The sequence below is a fragment of the Mustelus asterias genome, chromosome 11 (assembly GCF_964213995.1).
Source record: "Mustelus asterias chromosome 11, sMusAst1.hap1.1, whole genome shotgun sequence".
NCBI classification, from domain to species: Eukaryota; Metazoa; Chordata; class Chondrichthyes; order Carcharhiniformes; family Triakidae; genus Mustelus; species Mustelus asterias.
Window position 1 is genome coordinate 17,045,418 of NC_135811.1, and position 23,529 is coordinate 17,068,946.

The 23,529-nt window shown below is 43.8% G+C and overlaps 1 protein-coding gene across 5 annotated transcripts in view; it reads left to right on the plus strand.

The window, feature by feature from the left end:
- The window catches only part of rbm20 (RNA binding motif protein 20), a 259,146-nt gene that overhangs the window by 209,991 nt on the left and 25,626 nt on the right, over positions 1-23,529 (plus strand). For 2 of the 5 annotated variants that reach the window (XM_078223201.1, XM_078223203.1), the window contains exons 10-13: positions 2,486-2,587; positions 5,564-6,209; positions 14,577-14,696; positions 18,914-19,035. In XM_078223201.1, the coding sequence (XP_078079327.1) occupies positions 2,486-2,587; positions 5,564-6,209; positions 14,577-14,696; positions 18,914-19,035 (990 nt within the window). The remainder of the gene's footprint in view (positions 1-2,485; positions 2,588-5,563; positions 6,210-14,576; positions 14,697-18,913; positions 19,036-23,529) is intronic. The other 3 variants (XM_078223202.1, XM_078223204.1, XM_078223205.1) reach the window with 3 other exon arrangements.

A 23,529-nucleotide genomic window follows, 5' to 3' on the forward strand; every position in this document is an offset into this window, starting at 1 on the left:
CGAAACAGACAAAGAATACCGCACAAAAAAGGAAAGGGGAGAGTGCAGAATGTAGTGTTACAGTCATATCTAGAGTGGAAAGGAAGATCAACTTAATACGAGATAGGCCCATTCAAAAGTCTGACAGCAGCAGGGAAGAAGCTGTTCTTGAGTCGGTTGGTACATGGTCTCAGACTTTTGTATCTTTTTCCCGACGGAAGAAGGTGGAAGAGAGTTTGTCCGGGGTGCGTAGGGTCCTTGATTATGCTGGCTGCTTTTTCGAAGCAGCGGGAAGTGTCGACAGTGTCAATGGATATTTCAGATGATAAAAGGTATTGACAAAGTGGACGAAAGAGCGGATGCTTCCTCTTGTGGGGCAATCTAGAACAAAAAAGAGGTCATAGTTTTAGGGTAAGGGGTTGCAGATTTAAAATAATGAAATGAGAAGAGATTACTTCTCTCAAAGGGTCATGAGTCTATGGAATTCACTACTCCAGAGTGCGGTGGATGGAGGAGATAGACAGGTTTTGAATGAGTCATGGGTTGAAGGGTTATGGAGAACAGGCAGGAAAGTGGAGTTGAAGCCGAGATGAGATCAGTCATGATCGTATTGAATGTCAGAGCAGGTTCGAGGGACTGGATCGCCTATTCTTGCTCCTAGTTCTTATGTTTGTTCTTATGTCCTTAAAGGGTGTCTTAAAGGAGGAAAGTGAGGTAGAGAAGCGAGGTTTAAGGAGGGATTTCCCGAGTTTGGAGCATAGGCAACTGAAGGTGTGGTCGCCAATGGCGGAGTGGTTAAAATCTGGGATGCTCAGGAGGCCAGAATGAGAGGAGTACTTGAGGGATGGTGGGACTAGAGAAGGAAGGGTGAGGCCACTGAGGGACTTGAAAACAAGGATGACACTTTTAAAATCAAGATGCGATTGATCTATTGAATGCTGAATCACTGGAGCAGGCCTGCTGATTTCAGCAAGAAGATATAAAGGTGCTTACATCCTCCATGTGACAGTCCTGTTTTGGTGTAGCTGCCTTGTTTCCCAAGACTCAGGAGAATCAGCTGTCCAAAGTCAAACTGAAAAAGCCAAATAACAGTGAAGATCACAACCTTATTATAATATTTATACTGCCTGAGAGTGGGCTGATCGCCCATCCATCTTCTCATCTCTGTTGAAGGCAGAAGCATGGGTGCTTTGGAGATGGGATTGGATCCGGATTCTGATTTTGAAGGCCCACCCATTGTTTTGTAGTTAAGGTTTTTGCCCACGTTTCTGCTGATCTGGTGCTTAACAAAAGTGCAATAGACACAAGATTAATATATTTATTAACGTTACAAAATCCTTTCAATATTCTCAGCTTCATACACATATAAAACTTTTTTTTTGAAAATTATGTGCCAATCAGTTTATGGAAGATAAGAGGAAAAAATTATTTTTTTGTTCTTTCAGGCACCCAGTGTCCATGCACATTATGTGATGTTACTGTGCTATTTTGCTATATTTTGTCTTTAAGACTTTAAGAAGCGGTGTTTCGTTACAAGAGTGGATTTGTCTGTGAAACATTCAGCGGATACTAAGAATGCAGGATTGCTAACTGATTTTAGCTCGGACTGTGTTACTTTGTAGAGTTAATGGACCTTTTGTTCATTTTGGTTCTTCTGGGATTTCAGACTTGGTCTGTAGAGTTGTGTGAGTTTTGAGTAGGTTGATTGACAGGGACAGATTTATGTGGCAAATGGGAGGGGCTAAGCTTGTAGAAAAAGAACAGTTTCATTTTCATTTTAAAATACAAGCATTTGCTGCCTGGACCTGCTAGAAGAAACAGGTGTCCCTCTGTCTCTCTTTCTCCAGAGGGGTTCCGAAAGCTCCAAGACTGTTAACCTAAATCAAAGCAACTATGCTATGTCTGTGTTTTGCTAACTAATATTAAAGAAGGGTTTAAGTATAGAAGAAAAATATTGCTTGATTAGAACTCGTAGTAATAGGTGAGCAGTTAACAATTATATCTGGTCATGTTTAAGTATTGTTCAATTGTTAAAGGTTAAGCTAATTCATTTGTTATATTTAAACTGTGTTGTTAAATAAAGTTTGTTTTGATAAAGACTTTCCATTTTGTCAGTGGAATCGCACCTGGAGTGAAATATCTTATCCTCACATTCATGACAAAATAGAAAATTGTTGGGTCTAGTCTGACTTCATAATATACCTTGGGGTTTCTGGCTGGTACCCTAACAATTCCTGGATCAAACAGAGCATAGTTAGACGCGAAACAGAATTTTTCTTTCTCTTCCTCAGTAATGTCCTTCAGAACAATTGGTGTTTTTTCCCATTCCCCATACCAGTTGTTTAGTGCTAATTGTGTGCCTACTGGGAACAGGATAGAGATTCTCCAAGCTGATTTGGTGCAGCTCTCTTACAGATAGCCGAAAAAGAAACTCGCTTACCCTACATTTTATTCTTGCTCAGTACAAGGCATGATACCTGAAAATCCACTTTCATTCTGATGGCAGGTTAATGAAGAGGAAGGTCAGAGTTCTAGGAAACGATCCTCATCACCCCACAGCAGCAGAGGATCACCAGAACCAGAGCTAGAAAGAAACAGAAAGGAACAGGTAGGTTAGCCCTTCTGTTTAGCCCTGTGACAAGTCTAATCAAAGGGAGGGCATGCTGAGGCAGCATATTGGTGTTCTAGTGCACAATATTGTTGAGCAGCAGGGCATGAGATCAGGCCATTGATTCCCCAAGTTCCTGATCTCAGCTGGGAAGAGATGACCAGGGGGCAGGCCCTTTGCAGAACAAAGAACAAAGAAAATTACAGCACAGGAACGGACCCTTCGGCCCTCCAAGCCTGCACCAACCATGCTGCCCAACTGAACTAAAACCCCCTACCACTGCGGGGACCATATCCCTCTATTCCCATCCTATTCATGTATTTGTCAAGATGCCTCTTAAAGGTCACTACCGTATCCGCTTCCACTACCTCTCCCTTCAGCGAGTTCCAGGCCCCACCATCCTCTGTGTAAAAGACTTGCCTCGTACATCTCCTTTAAACCTATGCCCCCTAGTAATTGACTCTTCCACCCTGGGAAAAAGTTTCTGACTATCCACTCTGTCCATGCCCCTCATAATCTTGTAGACTTCTATCAGGTTGCCCCTCATCCTCCGTCGTTCCAGTGAGAACAAACCAAGTTTCTCCAACCTCTCCTCATAGTTAATGTCCTCCATACCAGGCAACATCCTGGTAAATCTTTTCTGGACCCTCTCCAAAGCCTCCACATCTTTCTGGAAGTGTGGTGACCAGAATTGAACACAGAAGGGTTGAAAAACTTAGAGATGGAGTCCACCCAGGCTGGTGCTGTGCATCCCCTGTGTGGGGACCAAGAGCAGATGTCTGACAGCTGGTGGTTTCCCTATCTTTCTGGTTCAGTAAAAACATGTGATCCAGTAACACACAGGGGAAAGAGTATAAAATGAGGAAGGACTAAAAAAAAAGGGAACTGCACAGTTCAAATATTCCTAAACAAAATTGATTAGTAACAGCCCAGAGTTTTAATTGCATTATTGAAGATGGTCAAATCCTACTAAGAGACACAAGTATGAGTAAACCGTTGATCAATCTCAAGACTGGGAGCACTCATAGCTCCAGGCCACACTTTTAGTACAAAAATAACTAATTTTAAAGAAGTGTTTAAGTCTATCAGAGAAATATTGCTCGATTGAAACTCATAGTAATAGGTTAGCAGTTAACAATTGTATCTGGTTTGCGACGCAGCGTATATGTAATTTGTTGATAATGCTATCCCTCTGAGGATCGTATCTAAGGAAGGATGTGCTGGCCTTGGAAAGGGTCCAAAGGAGGTTCACAAGAATGATCACTGGAGTTAAGAGCTTGTCGTATGAGGAACAGTTGAGGACTCTGGGTCTTTACTCGTTAGAGTTTAGAAGGATGAGGGGAGATCTTATTGAAACTTACAGGATACTGCGAGGCCTGGATAGAGTGGATGTGGAGAGGATGTTTCCACTAGTAGGCAAAACTAGAACCTGACGGCACAACCTCAGGCTAAAGGGACGATCCTTTAAAACAGAGATGAGGAGGAATTTCTTCAGCCAGAGAGTGGTGAATCTGTGGAACTCTTTGCCGCAGAAGGCAGTGGAGGCCAGGTCATTGAGTGTCTTTAAGACAGAGATAGATAGGTTCTTGATTAATAAGGGGGTCAGGGGTTATGGGGAAAAGGCAGGAGAATGGGGATGAGAAAAATATCAGCCATGATTGAATGGCCGAGCAGACTCGATGGGCTGAGTGGCCTAATTCTGCTCCTATGTCTTATGGTCTTATGATAGGGATTCAGTTTTAGGGGTTATTCCTTTGTGAAGGTAGCCAATATGACTTTATTTATACCACGCAACAATTTTAATGTTAATCACATTTGGATCATGATGTTACACGTTGGGAAACATGAAAATATGCATTTCCTAAGATTACATTTTCAAGAAACAATGATGACCAAAAAAAAACTTAATTATTTGTGGATTTAATGTTACCAGTTGTATAATTAAGCCACTAGAGACATATTTCTATGGAAATTCTTTTGATATTTTTGATGTTGAGTTTTTTTCCCCCTCATCTTTTGGAATTAGATATATACTTTTTATCCATTCATGGAATGTGGGCGTCACTAACTGGGCTAGCATTTATTACCCATCTCTAAGTGCCCTTAGACTGAATGGCTTGATAGGCCATTTCAGAGGGTGTTTTAAGAATGGATCACATTGCTGTGGATCTGAAATAATACGTAAGCCAGACCAAGTAAGGATGGCAAATTTCCTTCCCTAAATGACATTTCTGAACGAAATGGTTCTTATGACAATCAACAATTCTTTCATAGTTACCCATTATGCTTTTAATTCCAGATTTTTTTTTAATTCAAGTTCCACGGGTTGCCTGGGTGGGATTCGAAACTGGTTCTCTGGATTACTAGTCCTGTTACAATACCATTACACCATGGCCTCCCCAAAAGGAGAAGTTTACAGGGTCTTGGGGAAGAGCAGGGGTGTGGAAATATTGCCCAATTCTTTCAAATATCTGGGACTAACACTCGTGGCTAAACAGCCTGCTTATAAGATGTTTGATTTTACTATTTTTCCCCATGATTCTTAGTCTTCCTATGCCATAAGTCGTGCTTGGCTAAGTGGATGTCCTGGCCACCTACTGTCAGACATACACCAAGGCCACTCAAATTGGCCTCCACTGGCATGAGAATGCAACGTAGGGCTGGGGTGTGATTACTCTTCAGTGGGCGCTAGATGAGGTTGAGATCAGGAACTCAGTAGGGGGAGTTTTCCCATTTCGCCTGTCACGAGAATCGTAGCAGACGGGGAGTGGACCATGCAAAGGTCTGTTGACCTTGGAAGGGTTTTCCGGTTTTGGGGCGAGCGCGGCTGGAAAATCCTGCCCAATGTGTGGAGAATCATGGAACGATAAGTTCATCCCAACATCGGATAGTGTATTAGTCCTCCAACACAGTAGACTACTTGGCCTGTCTTTTACATTTAATGATATCTTTGTCAACATTCACACTCTTGTATAGAGCGCAACATGGGAAAGTGGAAGCGAAGGTGAAGGAGAGGCATGGTATTCCGGCAACATGGAAGAGTTTGTAACTGTGGATGAGGTTGGAGAAGAGGAAGAGCTTTTGATGGAGATACAAAGAGAAACACCTGAGAACAAGGAGATTGACTGCATCCAAACTGAACAGGAGAAGAAAATAGAAACGAGCAATAAAGACATGATAACAAATGAGACAATTCCTAACCGTGAACAACACAGTGACAATCATTGTAGCACTCCACTTGAGGAGCTAAGACTAATGAGTCCAACTCTGTCTCTAGGCAATGACAGAGTGGAATCTACGAGCCATTCTCAAATGCCATCTACTTCAATGAATGAGATGGAACAGAAACTGATTTCTAATGTTAACCGAGCTGGAAGCCCTGTGAATTATGAAAATTGTGAAACGAACAAAGTATTGAGTGACAGTGAATCCACTGAGCATCTGGATACAGAGAACCAGAACATACCTCATGTGTCTTACCAAGCTGATGAGAAGTTCCAAGAAGAACATTTCTCAGAGGAAATGCTAAAAAACCAGAGAACTGACCAATCATTGCCGAACTTCAGTAGCAGTTCAGAAACAGATGAAGTCAAGAAACCGCCGTCAGAAGCAGATGGTAAAGGTACCTGATCTTTACCTCCCTTAACAAAATTTTGTATCTTGCTTTTTGATTATAGTTCTTTTGCTGCATTCAAAAATATTGCATTTATTTAGCAAAAAAAACCTTGCTCTTTCTATGGCTGGAATTCTCCCATCCCGCCACCTGTAATTTTAGCGGGCGGGTTGCAGGGAATGTGAAACGCCATTGACGGTCGGATAGGAATTTCCGGCTTTTAGACCAATGCGGCCAGAGAATTCTGCTCTACATTTCTATAGTCCTGGCTTATAAAAATTAGTATCTTGGATAGTATTCAATATTGAGCACCCTAAATGCTGATAGGTCCAGCACCGTAAATATGATGCGAGCTTATTTGACTTTGGACGAATGTTTGATTCCCAGGCTTGGGGCTTACATTTGTGAGCCCCACAGGCCCAGGTTTCGCAGTCAGACCTGAACTGAAAGCATCAGCCCCTGACCTCAAAATAAGTTGCCATAAAGTTCCAGAAATTTGTGTGGCACAGATTTCCGACATCAGTTTTAATCTGGCACCAAGACAGTGGGAATCTCCAGGCACCCAGCAACAGTGATATCATCCAGCAAGGTAAGCAGCCAATCACATTTAAGTATTCTCATAAACCGCAAACCAAGAAGTTAAAAAGCACTAGCTGTCCTTCATTCCTAAGTAACTTTATGGAGAATGACATAAATGCTTGGGTCATACTCACAGGATTACGGTCGAAATTGAAATAACATAAAAATAGTTGGAAATATATTTTTTAAATATAGATCATTTTTACCATAATGGTGAAATGTGACAGTCCACAAATATAAAATTAGTTTTTTTCAGGGCCAATGAAGCTGTTAGCAGTAATTATGAACTTAGTACACAGTTAAAAATCCAGTTACACCTCATTCAACAAGATGGAATTTTTCCAAGAGGACTTACAATGAAACTAAATGCTGTTAAATGGCATGTTCCCATCAAACTGCTGACTTTTAGTTAATTGCACTCTGGGGAGATTTCAGGCTGCCTAAGGCTGATCCAGAATGTTCACAACCTCAATGCCCTATTCTTTTTTTTAAAGTTTATTTATTAGTCACAAGTAAGGCTTACATTAATACTACAATGAAGTTACTGTGAAATTCCCCTAGGCTTCACACTCCGGCGCCTGTTTGGGTCAATGCACCTAACCAGCACGGCTTTCAGACTGTGGGAGAAAACCAGAGACCCTGAAGGAAACCCACGCAGACATGGGAAGAACATGCAAACTCCACACAGATAGTGACCCAAGCCAGGAATCGAACCTGGGTCCCTGGTGCTGTGAGGCAGCAATGCTAACTACTGTGCTACCGTTCGACCCTGATGTGAACTTCCAGCCCCATATCCTCTGTAGGATCAAACCTGATTATTTCCATCTCTGTGACTTGGCTCACTTCTTTCCAAATTCTTCATACCTTCAACTGAAACCCTTTTCCCTGCCTTGATCACATCCAGACTTGGCTATTTGAACACTTTCCAGGCCAGCCTCCTTTAGACTCAGGCTCTTCCAATAATTTGAAGCTCATACCCTATTCTGCAGCAACTCTTGCTCTGTCCTATTCTTGAGCCACGATGGTCCCAGGTTCACCCAACACCTCCTTGTGTTTAAACCACTTCATGGCCTTTCCCTTTCTTGTCTCTGGAACCTCCTCCCCTGCTTCAAACCCCTGACAAACTCTCATTTCCCCTGAATCCAGTCCCTTAGGCCCCCTCACTTCCTTCACTTTCCATTTGATATCTGTGACTTGAGCCACCCTGTGCTTTGGAATTCCATTGCGCACACCTCCAGCTCTCTCATTTCTTTACGAACTGTCTTAAACCCTATCTATCTCTTTGTTCAAGCTTTTGATCCCCACTGAATGTTATAAAACCATCTCATTCTACATCACAGAAGGAGGACATTCAGCCCATCGAGTCTGTGCAAGTTCTTTCACACCCCTCCACTTTTTCCTCAGACCCCGGCTTTTCCTTTGTCCTTCAGGTGTTTATTCAATTCCCTTTTGATGGTTACTATTAAATCTGTGCCCACTAGCCTCTCAGTCAGTGCATCCCAAATCCTCAATAATTGTCGCAATAAAAGCTTTTCCTCACTTTAGCCTGGATTTTCATCCTTGTGGCGAGTAGTGGGAGTCGGGAAAATTCCGAGGCCTACCCACCTTGTGAGGAAGTGTCCGCAAAAGCGGGATTTTCATTGCTCAGGAGGGTGGTTGCGAGCTGTAGTCAGGCTAGCCAACCCAAGAGAAGTTTGGAGGCAGCCACAGGGGTTGTCGGGTGTCAAGTTATTATAAATGATATGATGATCTTGGGCTTACTTACCGTATAGGACACAAGGCACCAATCACTGAAAAGGAATTGGGTACATGGGTAAGCACATTGTGGGTTCATTTATTAAGACGAGGCACATGAGAATAATTATATTAAACTTAAAAATAATTGTATTAAACTTGAAGGCAACAGAGCTATGTGTGTTTCCTTTGGGTTAACCAAATAAGGTAAATAAACAAAACCAGGCATAAATTAAAAGTCAGCCTCTTAGGCATACTGTATCAATGTAAACAAAATCTCAAAGGAAACTTAAAACATGTTTTAAAAATGTGATTAAATGGGTGGATAAGATACCCCTAAGTCCCCGCAGTGCCCACTGGGCGCAGAATGCCTCAATATGCTGGGGGACAACACGTGCTCCCTTTCTAGGGACACCTGGCAAGTGGGGCAGACAGTCAGGATGGACAACCCCTTCGACTGCCCACTGCCTGGACATAACAAAGCTCTGTGTGTATGCACTGTTCAAAACAAAAGTGAAACTAAGACTGGAGCAAAAGACACATTTTCCTGGTCGTGACGTCATGCCTTAAAGCCATATCACGACTTCCCCCTTTCTTTTTAAAATTAATTTTTCACTTCAAAGAAGTGTAGTAATGACAAAACTTGTTCATGTTTAGTTACCATTACATATATGCATGGAGCTAATGAATCTTTGAGTCTCTAAAGCGTAAAGCTAATCTGCTGGTACATCCAGCACTTTGTCTAGCGATTTCTCTAATTGCTCACAATAATCTGTGGGAATGTCATTCTTGAAAATTGTTCCTGGTGGCATTTGGGATCTTGTCTCATATATAATAGGACTGCATGGTGGATGAGGAACTGTAATGTATCTAGTTCATCCTCAGTGTCATGACAATGGATCAAAACCCCAAATTATGTATGGATATACTAAACTTTTAAATAAGATATGTTTTTTAAAGATGGACATATAAGTCATAGATGGCTGAGAACATAAATTAACTGACTGTCTGAGAAGTTCCTATGTGGCTTATACTCAGCCCTGAGCGAAGGAGAGAATGGAATGTCACACCCTTTTTCAGATAGGAACATATGAAAGGGAGAAGCAATACAGACTGAGCTGCCATCTCCTGTGGAGATAATGGAAACTGATTATCATATCAGCAGGAATCACATCCTGTAAGTTATGTCCCAGACTTGTTTGCAGGGTTTTCCCTTCCAGGAATACACAGGGAAATGGGATATTTTAAAAAGCTGCAAAACTGATCAGTGTGGACTGGTGTTGGATCAGAGTGTGTGACACAGAAACAAGGAAAGACAGCCAAGTCATCCCTCTGGCTCTGGCAGGTAAAAAAAAGTCTTGCCCTCTCGCTGATTGTGGGAAGCAGGTCAAGTCAGCAAAGCCACAGTGGAAAAGGAACTAGGACACCTTATTTTAGATTAGCTGCAGAGCAAGGAATCGTGAAACCAACTATTAAACTGCTGAAGTCAGCGCTAATAAATCAAGGATCTCAACAGCCGCATGTTTCACCATCCAATCCTCATGGACAAGTCCAAGTCAGATTCATATATCTTTCTTTAACCTATTTTTGGACTCACTTCTCATTTCTAATCTGTGTCTATGTGTATGTGTGCATTTTATTATATTTTTCTGGTATTTTAGTACCTAATAAACTCACTCTTTAACTCAAGAAAGCATGGTTAAATTGGCTTCTTTTAAAACATAAATACATTTGGACTGGGAAAAGGTATCCACAAAGGATGGGATCCTTTTAAAATTAATCTCATTGTGAGCAACCCAGGGGGTTGAATAAAGAAAGGGAGCCGGTTCTTCCCTCCTCACTCGGGGGCATAACAACTGAGGCTATCCTGACCAGATTTAATGAATTCGGGCTCGTGCTGAGATAATTCCCATAGGGAGGTAGACAGTAATAAATTAGGAGAACCTTGTCCAAAGACCAGTTGTTACATTGATTATGCCCCACCATTGCAGCTTTGTGTGTAATGACGTTGCAGGTCTTGGTTCTGAACAAATCCTTCTCACCTCAATTGGTTGCTAAGTACCTTCTATAAGATCTTGGATGGTCCATCCTTTTTTATGACATATGTGATTGAGCTGCACACCAATCTGTGTGCTCTTGTACCCTTCTAATTATTCTGTCTTTGTCCATTTTGTCTGATTTGACCTTCAGTTTGACTTGTATGTGAATGCTGCATTTATGTGGTGGATCAATTGATGGACTTGCATTCCCCTGCAAGTGTAATGTTGCCACTCCCTTGAAACTGCCAATGTTGTCAAAATATCCTCAATATTTTGATGTAAGATCATCAAGTGAGGTGATAAAGTTTATTTATTAGTGTCACAAGTAGGGTTACATTAACACTGCAATGAAGTTACTGTGAAAATCCCCGAGTCGTCACACTCTGGTGCCTGGTTGGGTACACTGAGGGAGAATTTAGCACGGCCAATGCACCTAACCTGCACGTCTTTCAGACTGTGGGAGGAAACTGGAGCACCCGGAGAAAACCCATGCAGACGCGGGGAGAACATGTGGACTCCGCACAGACAATGACCCTACCGGGAATCAAACCAGGTTCCCTAGTGCTGTGAAGCAGCAGTACTAACCACTGCGCCACCATGCCACCCACAGACTAGCTTCTGAGGTTGATCTGTCTTGTAAGGTCTGACTGATTCCAGGGATAGTTACTAATATGGGGTCCTGATGTCGACGTGCAATTGCTGAGCTTTTAGTTTCCATGATGTAAAACATCTGTGACACCCAAGAGGATTGATTGTATTTGCACCCCAGGACCATGGATCCTGCACATGGATTTAGTGACCCTTTGTACGCTGAAAGTTTCATAGTAGTAAGCTCCACCATGAATATCCGCTTTGTGGATACCTGTCTTTTAGAATTCACAGAAGTGGTTATGTTGACATTTGCCACTGTGTCAAGTAGCTACCAACTTGTTTAGGACAAATAATTTGAATCTCGGAAAACACTTTGGATGATAAGATGGCATCTATATTTTCCACAAAATTGACAGTGTGAACATGTATTCACTGCTCTTTGTCTCGTCATCACATCATCATCATTTGCCACGTTTTTAATCACCTCATATATATTTTTCTGATGGACATTTTTATTGCTTGAAGGTAGCCATTGAGAATGGTCTGTTTGGATCTGTGTGTGGTTCTTTGTAGCTTCATCAGCCTTTGCTCTGGGGCACTGCCACTGTCAATGGCCCTTTCTGCCACAATCTTTGCAGAAATGATGTAAAGCTGGGCATTTTTTTGGCACATGTAGAAGCCCACACCTTCCACATCTCTTGTTAGGTTTGGGTGCTCTAGTGAGTGCACCAACATTTGGGGTTGTACTTAGGACCTGCAAGCTTTTTCGATTTGCAAGGATCGCTTTGTACATACGTCCATCCTCCGATGATATATATCTTGGACTTGTCTCAGTCTATCTGATTCCATGAATGGATGCAATCGCCAAATCAACATATCTGTCCACTAGTTCTGTCTTTGAAAAATCACAGTATGCACTCTTTCCTCTGTATCCGCTGACAAAGTGGTCCATGGATTCTGTAAGCTGTTGTTAAAATGACATGAAATCAAGTCGATGAACACAAAAGTTTAACCTGATTCTGAACTGGTCTTCCAATATAGTATGTATTATTTGGAGATCCTTTGGCTCTTCTTTTGTTAATCCTGATGTGTTCAGCCTGTGTAGACCTTCATTCCCATTGCTAGGTGAATTTTTATGCTTGCTTGTCTGCTTCAGATGCACTTGAAACAAGAAACCATAGCTCTGTATGATGTTTAAACATCATGTAGGTCAACTGCATCCTAATTCAAACTGAAGAATTTTGTGGACATTCTAGAATACCCCTTTGACCTTTCTTCTTCTTGGTACCTGTGAATAGTGTTGCTGCAGCCGATTTCACAGACTTTTCCAAAGCTCTGCTCATGAAGGTGAGTTGTGCTGGGGAACACATCACAAAGTAATGGTGTCTGCTTTTTATTCAATCTGGACATTGCCTGGCACTTGTGTAATGCGAGAGTTGCTTGCCCCTTCATTATCCAAGGAAGATGCAAATGAAACTGAACGCTGTGCTATCATCAGTGATCACCCCCACTTCTGACGTCGTGATGGAAGGAAGGTTATTGATGAGGTAACTGAAGATGAACGGACCAAGGGCACTGCCCTGAGGCACTCCTTTGGCAATGCCCTGAGACTGAGATTACTGGCCTCCAGCAACCACAGCCATCTTCCCTTTAGCTAGGTATAACTCCAACCAGTGGAGAGCTTTCCCCCGCCGATTCTCAGTTTTACTGGGGCACCTTGAAGCCACACTCAGCCTTGATGTGAACGGCAGTCATTCTCCCCTCAACCCTGGAACTCAGCTCTTCCATCATTGTTTGGACCAAGGCTGTAATGATGTCTGGACCTAAGCATTGCTGGTGAAACCCAAACTGAGCATTCATGAACAAATTATTGCTGAGTAAGCGGTGCTTGATAACATTGTTGATGGTCCCTCCCCATCAGTTTGCTGATGAGTGGATACAAAAGTCTGAGATCAACCAACTCAAGAACAACCTCTTCCCTGCTGCCATCAGACTTTTGAATTTTTAAAATTCATTTGTGGGACATGAGGGTCGCTGGGCCAGCATTTATTACCCATCCCTACTTGCTCTTGAACTGAGGGTCTCACTCAGCCATTTCAGAGGGCAGTTGAGAGTCAACCACATTGCTGTAGCTCTGGAGTCACATGTAGACAGACCAGCTAAGGATGGCAGATTTCCTTTCCTAAAAAGCATTAGTAACCAGATGGGTTTTTCCGACAATTGACAATGGTTTCATGGTCATCAATAGATTCTTAATTTCAGATATTTTTTATTGAATTCGAATTCCACCAGCTGCCGTGACGGGATGTGAACCCGGTCCTCAGAACATTAGTTGAGTTTCTGGGTTAATAGTCTAGTGATAATACCTCTAGGCCATCACCTCCCCATAATCACGTATCATATATTAAGTTAATCTTTCTCTACACCCTAGCTATCACTGTAACACTATATTCTTCACCCTCTCCTTTCCTTCTCCCCTATGTACTCTATGAATGATATGTTTTATCCGTAGCGCTCAAGAAACAATACTTTTCGCTGTATCCCAATAAACGTGACAATGATTAAATCAAATCAAAAGATTGAGAGGAGATTGGTCCCGGGCAATTTTCCAGCTTGTCGGGTAGATGCAAATGATGTTGCTGCAATGGAACGGCTTGGCGAGAGGGATGGATGATTCTGGAATGCAAGTTTTTCACACTACTGCTGACGTGCTGTTGGGCCCAAAGTCTTCTAAAATGTTTCCTGCTGGAAGTAACATAATGGTTCAAAACGCATGAACAGTGAAGATTTTAGCCAAGGGAGATTAGCACTTTGACTTGACACTCAGTCAATCAAATATGACACTGTGAAAGCAAAGAATGACATGTCCCAGATAATTGGACCATCAGACCTCACAAAGAATCTGATTAGAATCCAGTTGTTTTCAAATGATTTTGATCTGTAAAGTTTAAGTTTATTAATTAGTGTCACAAGTAGGCTTACATTAACACTGCAATGAAGTTACTGTGAAAATCCCCCTAGTCGCCACACTCCGGCGCCTGTTCGCGTACACTGAGGGAGAATTTAGTGTGGTTAATGCACCTAACCTGCATGTCTTTCGGACTGTGGGAGGAAACCGGGGAAAACCCACGTAGATACGGGGAGAACGTACAGATACAGACAGTGATCCAAGCCGGGAATCGAACCCAGGTCCCTGGCACTGTGAGCAGTACCAACAACTGTGCCACCAGTGCTTATTAACTGTAATAATTTTGTCCTGACAATGGTCATCAATTATAAACATACCATGACGTTTGCCACAGATCATTTGAAAAAGTGAATTAAATTGCATGTTCTCTTGCAGCAAGCAGCTTTTTATTTGCTGCCGTTTTTCACCGTTCTCCTGAGCTAATGGATATTGTCCTGATTCTTTCTTTTTTCTTAATCCATTCAGAAAACTCGAGCCAGTCACTACCAGAATTAGCTGGAAACAATCAACAGCTACCGAATATACAACAACCTCAGTTACCGTGGGAGCAGAACAATGTCTTCTGCAACCTTAGCATCCCCTTAGGTAAGTACTGGTGCTGCTCTGTCTTGTTGCATTGTAAATATTTTTTGACTGTTGTTCACCGCAGGAGCTGTCAACTCTGACCTTTAGTTTAGTGCAGCTGTCAGCATTGTTTCAGAAAACTAAATATTTACAAGTTCACAGTCTTTCTGTTCCCACACCTAGTGGTGCACTTAGGCAGACTTTCATCTGCTTCCCTAGCTAGTTATTCCTTGAACAGATCGCTATCCTGTTGCCAGGGGCTTATAGCTTGAGGGGCAACTCTCCGCATCAATTATGGCTGACTAGGAGTCTCTCCTACTCTTACCACTGGCGTGTTGGTAGGATTTTGCAGGTTGAGACTCAACCTGTCTGGCCACGTTATGAATGTACCTTCCTTGACCATCAGGTCCTGGGGTTGGACTCAGATCCGGAGCTTCTGGCTCAGAGGTAGTGATGCTACCCACTGCACCACAAAACCTCCTTACAGTCCTCCTGCCTAATGTCATCTTTGAGACCCATAGTCCAAGCAGAATATCGAAAGGGGAGTTAAATAAAGAAGGTCACCAGTCGCTGAAGATAAGCATGCAAGTGCAGCAGGCAGTAAAGAAGGCAAATGGTATATTAGCCTTCACTGCGAGAGGTTTCGATTGCAGGAGCAGGGATGTGTTGTTGCAATTATACAGGGCCTTGGTGAGGCCACACCTAGTGTATTGTGTGCAGTTTTGGTCTCCTTTTCTGAGGAAAGATGTTCTTGCTCTCAAGAGAGCACACCAAAGGTTTACCAGGCTGATTCCAGGGATGGCAGCTCTGATGTATTAGGAGAGATTGACTAGGTTAGGATTGTTTTTGCTGGAGTTCAGATGAATGGGGGGGATCTCATAGAGACTTATAAAATTCTAACTGGACTAGACAGGGTAGATGCAGGGAGGATGTTCCCGATGGTGGGGGAGTCCAGAACCAAGGGTCACATTCTGACGATTCAGGACGGAGATGAGGAGACATTTCTTCACATTAAGAGTGTTGAGCCTGTGGAATTCATTATCACAGGAAATAGTTGATTCCAAAACATTGAATGTATTCAAGAGGCGGCTGGATATAGCACTTGGGGTGAATGGGGTCAAAGGTTATTGGGAGAAAGCAGGATTAGGCTATTGAGTTGGACGATCAGCCATGACCGAGATGAATGGCGGAGCAGGCTTGAAGGGCCAAATGGCCTCATAGAATCCCTATAGTGCAAAAGGAGCCCATTTGGCCCATTGAGTCTGCACCGACCACAATCCCACCCAGGCCCTATTCCTGTAACTCCATATATTTACCGTGATAATCTCCTGACACTAGGGTCAATTTAGTATGGCCAATCAACCTAACTCGCACATCTTTGGAATGTGGGAGCAACCTGGAGCACCCAGAGGAAACCCACGCAGACTCAGGGAGAATGTGAAAACTCCACACAGTGACCTGAGACTGGAATTGAACCCGGGTCCCTGGCACTGTGAGGCATCAGTGTTAACCACTGTGCCACCACGCTGCTTCCTCCTCCTCCTATCTTCTATGTTTCTATGTCACATTTCAGGGAAGGTATGGTGTGGTGTCTGGCCACTTTAAGGGGCAAGCCTCCGAAAGGGTCACATGGCCTGGCTGACCAATCAGGAACTGAATTTGGGGCTTCACTCCAACTTGCCTGGGCTTGTTCCAGCAGTGAGATTCTAGAGTCATGTCTGGAAACATTGAATCTGCATCACCCTGTAAATAACTGTTATTCATTAATAAACATCTGGAGTTTGCTCCTAGCTGGTGGAGCCAAGTTACTACAGGGGGAAAAGATTCAAATCAAGAATCGGTGTTTCCTCAGGGGAAATAGGCACTGCAGTGGGAGATGTAGTGTGTGTGGGCGAGCTCAGTGAGAAGAGAAAGGAAGGGAAGATGAGCCAAACAATTAGCCTCACCACTGGCAATATTTGAGATCCACCCTCTCCCCACTGCATCAATAGCTGCCTCTTCCATGGCGACAGCACGTGAAATGATGGTGTTCCGCTTCCTGTACAAATCTGACCCTCCTTACTGTGTACAACAAGAAAGAATTTCACTTAGTGTCTGGCCCACTGAAGGGTTTTGAAGATCTGTGCGGGTCAGGGATAGTGTGGATGGTGTATGCCGACATGTATCAGCATACTTTTTAACATTTTCCCAAACCACCTATATTCTTTTGGAGTCACTGAACATGTGCAACAGCTTAGTGCCAATTTGTATTAAATTATATAGAATATACAGCCCAGAAACAGGGCATTCAGCCCAACTCATCTAGCTCTCTCAGATCAACCTAATTGCATTAAGCAAGAAATAAATCAAGGTATTTTGTGACTTGTGGGGCTCATTTACCAAGGGGGCTATCAGTAAAGCTCTGTTCAAAATATTTTTCATATTGACGTGAAAAGCTAAACAGTAGAGCGAATGAAGTAAGAAATGCTTCAATCTGTAGAAGTTCAAAGAGAAAAAGATTGAGATGTTGGTATTTGTGCTTGTGTATTTCACGTGGCACAGTGGCACAGTGGCAAGCACTGCTGCCTCACAGCACCAGGGTCCCAGGTTCAATTTCGGCCTCGGGTCACTGCCTGTGTGGAGTTTGCATGTTCTCCCTGTGTCTGTGTGGGTTTCCTCCGGGTGCTCCTGTTTCCTCCCATAGTCCAAAGATGTGCGGGTTACGTTGATTGGCCATGCTAAATTGACCCTAGTGTCAGGGGATTAGCAGGGTAAATGTGTGGGGTTGCGGGAATGGGGCCTGGGTGGGATTGTGGTTGGTGCAGATTTGATGGGCCAAATGGCCTCCATCGGCACTGTAGGGATTCTATGATTTCAGAGAGGCCCTGGCAGCTGCTGGTTAATATTTGATTTATTATTGTCACATGTATTAGCGTACAGTGAAAAGTAGTGTTTCTTGCGCACTATACAGACAGAGCATAGCATTCATAGAGAAGGAAAGGAAAGGGTGCAGAATGTAGTGTTACAGTCATAGCTAAGGTGTAGAGAAAGATCAACTTAATGTGAGGTAGGTCCATTCAAAAGTTTGATGGCAGCAGGGAAGAAGCTGTTCTTGGGTCGGTTGGTACATGTCCTCAGACTTTTGTATCCTTTTCATGTGAGGTAATGCATTTTGGAAGGTCTAATACAGATAGGAAATATACAGTAAATGGCAAAACCCTTAGGAGTATTGATAGGCAAAGGAATCTGGGTGTACAGGTACACAGGTCACTGAAAGTGGCAATGCAAATGGAGAAGGTAGTCAAGAAGGCATACGGCATGCTTGCCTTCATCGGCCGGGGTATTGAGTTTAAAAATTGGCAAGTCATGTTGCAGCTTTATAGAACCTTAGTTAGGCTGCACTTGGAATATAGTGTTCAATTCTGGTTGCCACACTACCAGAAGGATATGGAGGCTTTGGAGAGGGTACAGAAAAGATTTACTAGGATGTTGCCTGGTATAGAGGGCATTAGCTATGAGGAGAGGTTGGAGAAACTTGGTTTGTTCTCACTGGAGCGACGGAGGTTGAGGGGAGACCTGATAGAAGTCTACAAGATTATGAGAGGCATGGACAGAGTGGATAGTCAGAAGCTTATTCCCAGGGTGGAAGAGTCAATTACTAGGGGGCATAGGTTTAAGGTGCGAGGGGCAAGGTTTAAAGGAGATGTACGAGACAGATATTTTACACAGAGAGTGGTGGGTGCCTGGAACTAGTTGCCGGGGGAGGTAGTGGAAGCGGATACGGGTAGTGACTTTTAAGGGGCGTCTTGACAAGTACATGAATAAGATGGGAATAGAGTGATATGGTTCCCGGAAGGGTAGGGGGTTTTAGTTAAGTCGGGCACATGGTCGGTGCAGGCTTGGAGGGCCGCAGGGCCTGTTCCTGTGCTGTAATTTTCTTTGTTCTTTGTTCCCGACCGAAGAAGGTCGAAGAGGAGAATGTCCGGGGTGTGTGCGGTCCTTAATTATGCTGGCTGCTTTTCTGAGGCAGCGGGAAGTGTAGACAGAGTCAATGGGTGGGAGGTTGGTTTGAGTGATGCAACGGGCTTTCTACATGACCCTTTGTAGTTTCTTGCAGTCTTGGACAGAGCTTGGACATACCAAGCTGTGATGCAACCAGAAAGAATGCTTTCTGTGGTGAATCTGTAAAAGTTGGTGAGAGTCGGAGTGGACATGCCAAATTTCAGCTGTTTGACTAACTGAGGGCTCTCATTTTTCAGGTGTTGAGTTTGTGGAAGCGAGGACAGGATTTTACTGTAAACTCTGTGGCCTCTTTTACATTACCGAGGAGGCAGCAAAGACCAGCCACTGCCGGAGTACTGTACATTATAAGAATCTGCAGGTAAGTAAGAAAAGAACTATCTGATTGTGGACAATGCAGGTACATTGCATGGGTTTCCTCCGGGTGCTCCGGTTTCCTCCCACCGTCCAAAGATGTGCGGGTTAGGTTGATTGGCCAGGTTAAAAATTGCCCCTTAGTGTTCTGAGATGCGTAGGTTAGCGGGATTAGCGGGTAAATATGTGGGGGTAGGGCCTGGGTGGGATTGTGGTCGGTGCAGACTCGATGGGCCGAATGGCCTCCTTCTGCACTGTAGGGTTTCTATGATTTCTATGATTTCTATGATTGCATTTATTGTTCATCCCTCGTTACGCTGTGAAGATGAGCCTAATGCAGATGGTATTCCTGTGCTGGATGGTCGGTAGGATTTCAGGGTTTTGACCCAGTAATGATGAAGGGACAATGGTGCATATCCCACGTCATGATGGTGTGTAACTTAGTGGAGAACTTGGAAGTGATGGTATTCTATCGTTGTTGCTGCTTTTATCTTAACGGATCGGAGAGTGGGGAGGGGTGGTGGGATAACAGGACTGGAAGATCCCACTTGAGTAACCTTGGTGAATTGCTGCAGTTCAACCTTAGACACCTCAGCACTAAATAGAAAAGTGACGTTACACCAGCCATTATCTAATTGAATCCCTGAGCATGTTTGAGGTTTTGAATGAGACCATAAGATATAGGAGTAGAATTAGGCCATTCAGCCCATCGGGTCTGCTCCACCACTCAATCATGGCTGATAAGTTTCTCAACCCCAGTCTTTTCCCCGTAACCTTTGATCCCCTTACCAATCAAGAACCTATCTAGCTCAGTCTTAAATACACTCAGTGACCTGGCCTCTACAGCCTTCTGTGGCAATGAATTCCACAGATTCACCACATTCCTCCTCATTTCGGTTCTAAAGGGTCCTCCCTTCATTCTGAGACTGTGCCTTCGGATCCTAGTGTCTCCTACTAATGGAAACATCTTCCCCACATCCACTCTATTATTATTCATTATTCTGTAAGTTTCAATGAGATCCCCCCTCATCATTCTAAACTCCATCGTGTACAGGCCCAGAGTCCTCAAACGCTCCTCGTATGTCAAACTCTTCATTCCAGGGATCATTCTCGTGAACCTCCTCTGGATCCTCTCCAGGGCCAGCACTTCCTTTCTTAGATATGGGGCCCATAATTGCTCACAATACTCCAAATGGGGTCTGACCAGAGCCTTATAAAGCCTCAGCAATAAATCCCTGCTCTTGTATTCTAGTCCTTCTGCAATGAATGCTAACATCGCATTTGCCTTCCTAACTACCAACTCAACCTACAAGTTAACCTTAAGAGAATCCTGAACTAGACCTCCCTTTGCACTCCCAATTTCTGAATTCTCTCTCCATTTAGAAAATAGTTTACGCCTCTATTCTTCCTACCAAAGTGCATAACCTAACACTTTCCCACTGGCCCATTCCTACTCCTATGTTCCACTTATTATTCAGCAAAGCTTCAATGGTGTAGCAACAAGTCTCACTTTGCTAAAGCAGGAGGAGGAGAAGCAACGGAGAGCCGGAAAAGTCTGAGGCCGATATGGGCCACCAAGATTCATTATTGCCCTTGTCCCCCGGCATGCTCGTGACAGAGCTATCCCACTTTACTGGATGAGAAAACTAACCACAGCACGGGAGCCACAGGCAAATCTCCTGAGATTTTACTGGAAACTTCATCCAGATAATAGTAGGAAACTTGGCAAGGTTCAAGCATTTTTCATTCAGAGCTGAATATAAACAGCAACAGTGGAAAGGGATCTGTCCTCCCACCAGAATGTGTTAGAAATTGGTTAACAGACCTTCCAATTAAGCCCTAATTTGATGTCAATTATTCAGTAAAAGTCAATGATATATAAAAGGGTCACAGGTGGCACTGTTTGTTGCTGAAGAATTGTGCATGAAGTTGGATGAAAGAAATGAAGGTATTTTAATGAAGAAGCAGAAATCATGTCTTCCTCATTCCACAGCAACTGAGAGGCTAAAACAGAATCCAAAGCACATTCTCTATTGGCTTTCAGATTTCAGTGAAAGAGACCGATGGATCAAGTGGCCATCCTTTAGGCAGGACGGGGTGGGATTTTCCCCCTCCCCGGTGAGTTGGCTATAGATGTTGGGACATTGCAACACTGGCAGCAGGCAAAGGGAAGGCTCTTTCGGGGGTGAGGTGGGGGGGGGTGGCAGTAGAGAGGAAGGGGGTTGTTTGGGATGAGTGGGGGCAACTTGCAGCAGGCTGAAGTGATCCGGGGGGGAAAAGGATAATCAAAATGGAGAAATTCTACTGAGAAGGGGGGGGTGGGGGCTGAATCAGGAGAGGGAGGGGCAAAGTGGGAATGAGCAAGGTTTTCAGCATTACAGTAGTGCATGTATTTTTAAGCAAAGATTGCTGGTTAGGTCACCGATAAACCATGCTTTCCAGAACACAGCTGACTCAGCCTTGGCTGCATACAAGGCCAACTCATTTTTCAAAGGAGGCTTTAAATAAGGTATTAAGCCAGTGTTTAACATGCAGAAGGCCTTATGCCTGTATCAGTCTTCTATGCCTCTTGTTGTGGCCTTAAATTTTTAATTAATGTTTAATTTTCTTTTCTTGCATGTGTGTGTGTCACGCTGCCTTCCACACTGAGCACTTTCGTGAGCAATTGTCAGGGTGCCAACCAACTTCTAGGCCTGGTATCTTCAACTGCATCCATTCAAGCACTGCTGACGTTAAACAATAGGGTTGTTAATTAATGAGCATCCGAATATTTTGTGACCACTGTAAATTATAATTCAAAATTTCCAGCTAGTGTCCTCCAGAGTCTCATATTCAGATAATTGGAGGCTTGATACCTGGAAGCTTTGCTAGCTGCTTGATACATGATGGGTGGATTTTGTGGGAATGATTCTAAGTGTCCAGCTAGTGTGAAAATGGGAGAGTTGCTGATCCATTTTTTTGGGAGAGGCATAGTGCATGGAAAATGGGCTAGACTACTCCTAGCAGCTGCAGGAAGTGAGCTGGGCTTAAATCGCCAGCCAGCCTGCAGAGGGACCTGGTGTGTATGCGCAGACCTCTGTCTGTACATGCACAAAAGCAACTGCAAAGGGAGCTATTACACATACAAAGAACAATACAGCACAGGAACGGGCCCTTTAATGTGTCCTGAGTCTAGGTTTACACAACTGAGGAATGGTTATTGGCAATTTATGATTATGTGCAGATGAGAGCGGGATAGCTCTTGACAACGTGGCATGAAAATTTTGAATCGTGCAAATATTACAGTAATAAAGAACAAAGAACAATACAGCACAGGAACAGGCCCTTCGGCCCTCCAAGCCTGTGCCGCTCCCTGGTCCAAACTAGACCATTATTTTGTATCCCTCCATTCCCACTCCGTTCATATGGCTATCTGGATAAGTCTTAAACGTTCCCAGTGTGTCCGCCTCCACCACCTTGCCTGGCAGCGCATTCCAGGCCCCCACCACCCTCTGTGTAAAATATGTCCTTCTGATATCTGTGTTAAACCTCCCCCCCTTCACCTTGAACCTATGACCCCTTGTGAATGTCACCACCGACCTGGGGAAAAGCTTCCCACCGTTCACCCTATCTATGCCTTTCATAATTTTATACACCTCTATTAAGTCTCCCCTCATCCTCCGTCTTTCCAGGGAGAACAACCCCAGTTTACCCAATCTCTCCTCGTAACTAAGCCCCTCCATACCAGGCAACATCCTGGTAAACCTCCTCTGTACTCTCTCCAAAGCCTCCACGTCCTTCTGGTGGTGTGGCGACCAGAACTGGGCGCAGTATTCCAAATGCGGCCGAACCAACGTTCTATACATCTGTAACATCAGACCCCAACTTTTATACTCTATGCCCCGTCCTATAAAGGCAAGCATGCCATATGCCTTCTTCACCACCTTCTCCACCTGTGACGTCACCTTCAAGGATCTGTGGACTTGCACACCCAGGTCCCTCTGCGTATCTACACCCTTTATGGTTCTGCCATTTATCGTATAGCTCCTCCCTACATTATTTCTACCAAAATGCATCACTTCGCATTCATCAGGATTGAACTCCATCTGCCATTTCTTTGCCCAAATTTCCAGCCTATCTATATCCTTCTGTAGCTTCTGACAATGCTCCTCACTATCTGCAAGTCCTGCCAATTTTGTGTCGTCCGCAAACTTACTGATCACCCCAGTTACACCTTCTTCCAGATCGTTTATATAAATCTTTGGATTCTGCACATATCGTTTATATAAAAACTTTGGATTCTGCACATGTCCAATTGCACAGCAGAGATCTGACAAACAGAGAGAGCTGTCAGGCCCCTGCTGCTGTAGACAGCCTCAACAAACGCCCACCCCCCACAATCATGAGGTCCCGTGGCCATTCATGAGCCCCACACCACCTGAAATGCAGCCCCTCCCCCCCAAACGATCATGATGTAGATCACCCCCTCCTTCCCCATACCAATCACCTGCAGAGCATCAAT